This window comes from Leucopleurus acutus (genome assembly GCF_964270905.1).
Source record: "Leucopleurus acutus genome assembly, chromosome: X".
Classification (NCBI taxonomy): Eukaryota; Metazoa; Chordata; class Mammalia; order Artiodactyla; family Delphinidae; genus Leucopleurus; species Leucopleurus acutus.
This window is the reverse complement of record NC_139148.1, coordinates 60,833,220-60,836,853: the sequence shown is the minus strand read 5'-3', so window position 1 is coordinate 60,836,853 and position 3,634 is coordinate 60,833,220. Positions and strand designations below refer to the sequence as shown.

General features: G+C 45.0%; 1 protein-coding gene across 1 annotated transcript; it reads right to left on the bottom strand.

The window, feature by feature from the left end:
- Positions 1-818: 818 nt before the first annotated feature.
- Positions 819-2,649, bottom strand: LOC309978820 (rho-related GTP-binding protein RhoG-like). The gene has a single exon (XM_082865465.1). The coding sequence runs from the start codon at positions 2,637-2,639 to the stop codon at positions 2,064-2,066; it is 576 nt and encodes a 191-aa protein (XP_082721591.1). The 5' UTR covers positions 2,640-2,649; the 3' UTR covers positions 819-2,063.
- Positions 2,650-3,634: the final 985 nt, after the last annotated feature.

Genomic DNA, 3,634 nt, shown 5'->3' with positions numbered 1-3,634 from the left:
TAGTTCCCCGACCAGGGACCAAACCTGGGCCCCCTGCATCGTCAGCGCAGAGTCTTACCCACTGGACCACCAGGGAAGTCCCTACATAACCTTTTATCTTCTATCAATACTTGATATTTGACCTCCAGTTTCCAGGTTCTCCAAGAGTAGGGTTGCCAGATTTAGCAAATAAAAATACAGGATGCCCCATTAAATTTGAATTTCAGATAAACAGCAAATAATTTTTTAGTGTAAGTGTGTCCCAAATATTGCACGGAACACACTTATACTAAACAATTATGGTATTTTATCTGGCAACCCTATTCAGGAGGTTCAGTTAGCCTGAGGTTACTCTGATCATATCCATCCCGTCAAAGAGCAACAGCAAGATGATCACAGAGCTAAGCTCAGGCACTCCACCCACCCCAAGGGGAGGTATGTGTTCCTTTTAGCTCCATTTCCCAAACTCTCAAAAATCCCATGCTGTTCTGGCAGGGTGAGAGGATATGTGCACGGTGGAGTTGTCAACCACTATTTGCCAGGTAGAGAAGTTAAGGTTTCCTTCCATATCAAATGAAGAAGGTCAAAAATACAACTAGGGAGAAGGAGCAGCAGGCCCGCTGGGATATGGAATCTGACTCCTTCCACCCCGAGAGCAGGCTGAGCAACTCCAGCAACACCACCACAAGGGCGACGACAGCCCTGCGGCCTGGAAACCCAACGTACCCCAGCTCTCTTGGAGCAACCTCAAAAGGCACACAGGGCTGAACAAACACACAGGGAGATACACAGAGGCGGGAGGAACAGGAAGAGAGCAAGGTAGTCTTTATAGTGACTCAGAGGAATGACAGCAGAAGAGAAGTATCAGAGGGAATCACAGAACCCCCTGACAGTGACTGGCAGGACATTTTATTTCGTTGGTCGTTTCATTGGTTTTATTTAGGGGGTCTTCAGTGGTCTTCAGTGGTCTTTCCTTCAAGCGGAAGGATGATGAGAGAAAAAAGAGCCACACAGAAGCCTCAGAGACACAGCTCTTCAGAGGGACTGTTCATTACACATCACCGTGCCTATTGTGCTAGCAGAATCCAAGAGCAGATCTGAACATCAGATCCCACAGCCAATATACTATCGTGACTAAGTGCCAAACCCACCTCCTGAGGATGGAAGAGGAACCAATAACAAGGCCATGGCTGGTAAACATTCCTCTCAAAGGCAATGAAGAGGGAAACAGCACAAAGAACAAGACCACATTATGCTTTTTTCACAGTCTCCGCCATGAGAATTCCCAGTCCCTTGTAATCCAGCATCTCTGAAACTGTGTTCCCAGAGATGTTAATAGGTGTTGCATGGGGCCAAAAAACAAAAGTTCAGTGAAATAAGTTTGGGAAATATTGCATACTTATTAAAAGTTATAACTTCCTGCAGTAGAAGAAACTATTCGGCATTATTTAAATCACTGGTTCCTGCCTTATTTGACCACAGAACCCTTTTAAGAAACATCTATTACCATCTCACAGAACTCTAGAAATGCTGCTTAACCATTATTGCAAAAATATCTCCTCTCAAGAATGGAAAGAGCATGTCAACATTGGGAACACCCAGGAATCACACATAAGATGGTTTCCAAAAATTAGTATATCAGAAAGCTTAAGGCAATGATTTGAAAATTTGGAGAACCTTGTCCTTCTGTGAGGCACTTGCTCAACGGTAAATACAGCCAGGAACGCTGAAATTAGATTTTAAACAGCCAAGCAAAAGCCTACAAACAACAGTGCTAGGCTGCTCTGCTTAGTCGTGGCCTGGCCAGGACAGAAAAGAACAGCACTTGGTGGCATCTCCTCTTACCACTTTGACAGGAGAGACACACACACTCACTCTCTCAAACTTCCTCCAAAAGGTTCAGACCAAACTTCAAAGCAGCCAAGTGCAAACTAGCCTCTCCTTGTTCCTCCAAAAGCTGAATAACCTGGAGTCTAGGGTTTCCAGGGGAAGAGATAAGTGGCTCACGCTGGCATTGTTAAATGCTGTCAAAGGAATTCCCCCTTATTCTCCTTAGGTGCAGTCCCCAAGCAGCACCCCGAAAGCTATAAGAGGACACACTTCTTGCTGTTCTTCTTTGTGGCAGGGTAAAGCACAGCCCGGACAGCTTCTGAAAATACCTCATGGACCCCATCCTGCATCAGGGCTGAACATTCCAGATACTTCACAGCCCCCACCTGCTTAGCCAGGGAAGTGCCTTGCTGAGGAGTTGTGGGCACTAGGCTCTGTTCCTTCAGCTTCTTCACTGTCTCAATGTCACTTCGCAGGTCCCTCTTGGTGCCTACCAGCAAAACAGGTACATTGGGGCAATGATGGGAGACCTCTGGGTACCACTTATGCCTCACATTGGCATAAGAAGATGGGTTGCCAATGGAAAAACAAATGACGAAGATATTGGTCTGGGGGTAGGAGAGTGTTCGCAGTCGGTCATACTCCTCTTGGCCAGCTGTGTCCCACAGGTTCAGGCTGACGATCTGGCCGTCCACAGATGTCTGGGCACTATAGTTGTCAAAGACAGTAGGGATATACTCCTCGGGAAAGGCGTTTGTTGTGTAACTGATGAGGAGGCAGGTCTTACCTACAGCCCCATCTCCTACAACCACACATTTAATCGTCTGCATTCTTCCCTTGGAGTCCTACAGACAAGAGAGAAAGAAAGAATGTTCACAGACGTCTGGTTAATTTAGGGAGCCTAAGCCATATAAACATTTCTCTCTGAGAAGAAAGAAAGGAGGTGAGACCCCCCCCACCGCCACCGCCACTTGCCTGGCCTCTTAACACTATGGAAAAGTCAGCTGCGAAAGGTTGCAGAGGGCAAGAATTCTTACCATGGAGTCCATGGACTGCTAGAGGATAAGCTTCAGTAGATTCTAGAAGCCACCTCTGCAGTTATGTGCAATATTATGTGCATAAGGAAATTTTTCTGGAAAGAAGATCCAAAGCTGTCATCAGACTCTCAAAAAGGACTGTGAGCCCAACAAGATAGGTTATTTATGTTGCAGTATCGTCATAAGGTCTGCATATACAGTATCAAAGGTTCTAAAATATAGCAGATGCTAAATAAATGTTAACTAATTAAAAAACAAAAAAATTGGTATAGAAAGAAGGTTCCCAAGGTTGAAACGAAAGGAAACATGTCTCTTACTTTGGGTCTGTGGCTATAGACTCAGCAAAGGACACTCTATTCCTGAAAAAGTGACATCATAATATTGGAGAGAAAGGTAGGCCAGTCAGACTCAGCCATATAGAGAAGTGGCTAAGAGTCCAGACTCTGAAGTCAGACCTCCTGGAGTCGAAAACCAGTCCTCTCTTTTCCTAAGCTTTGTGAAACTCGGGCAAGTTTTTAACCTGAAGCTTACATGAAAGAATGCATGTGCTGTACTTATTAGTGCCTGCCACATAGGAAGTACTCATTAAGTGTTAGAAGCTACTATGACTTCACAGAAATTACTAATCTGCCGGGGAAGGCAAAAGTTCTATAATGTGAGTACAATGCTAGACAAACCAGGGGGTCTCACCCCTTCCGACCTTATCTGAGTAAAACTACAGGTCATAACACCACTATATTCTCGTCCATTTCTTCATGAATCAAGTATTTGCGAGTTAATGGTACAAC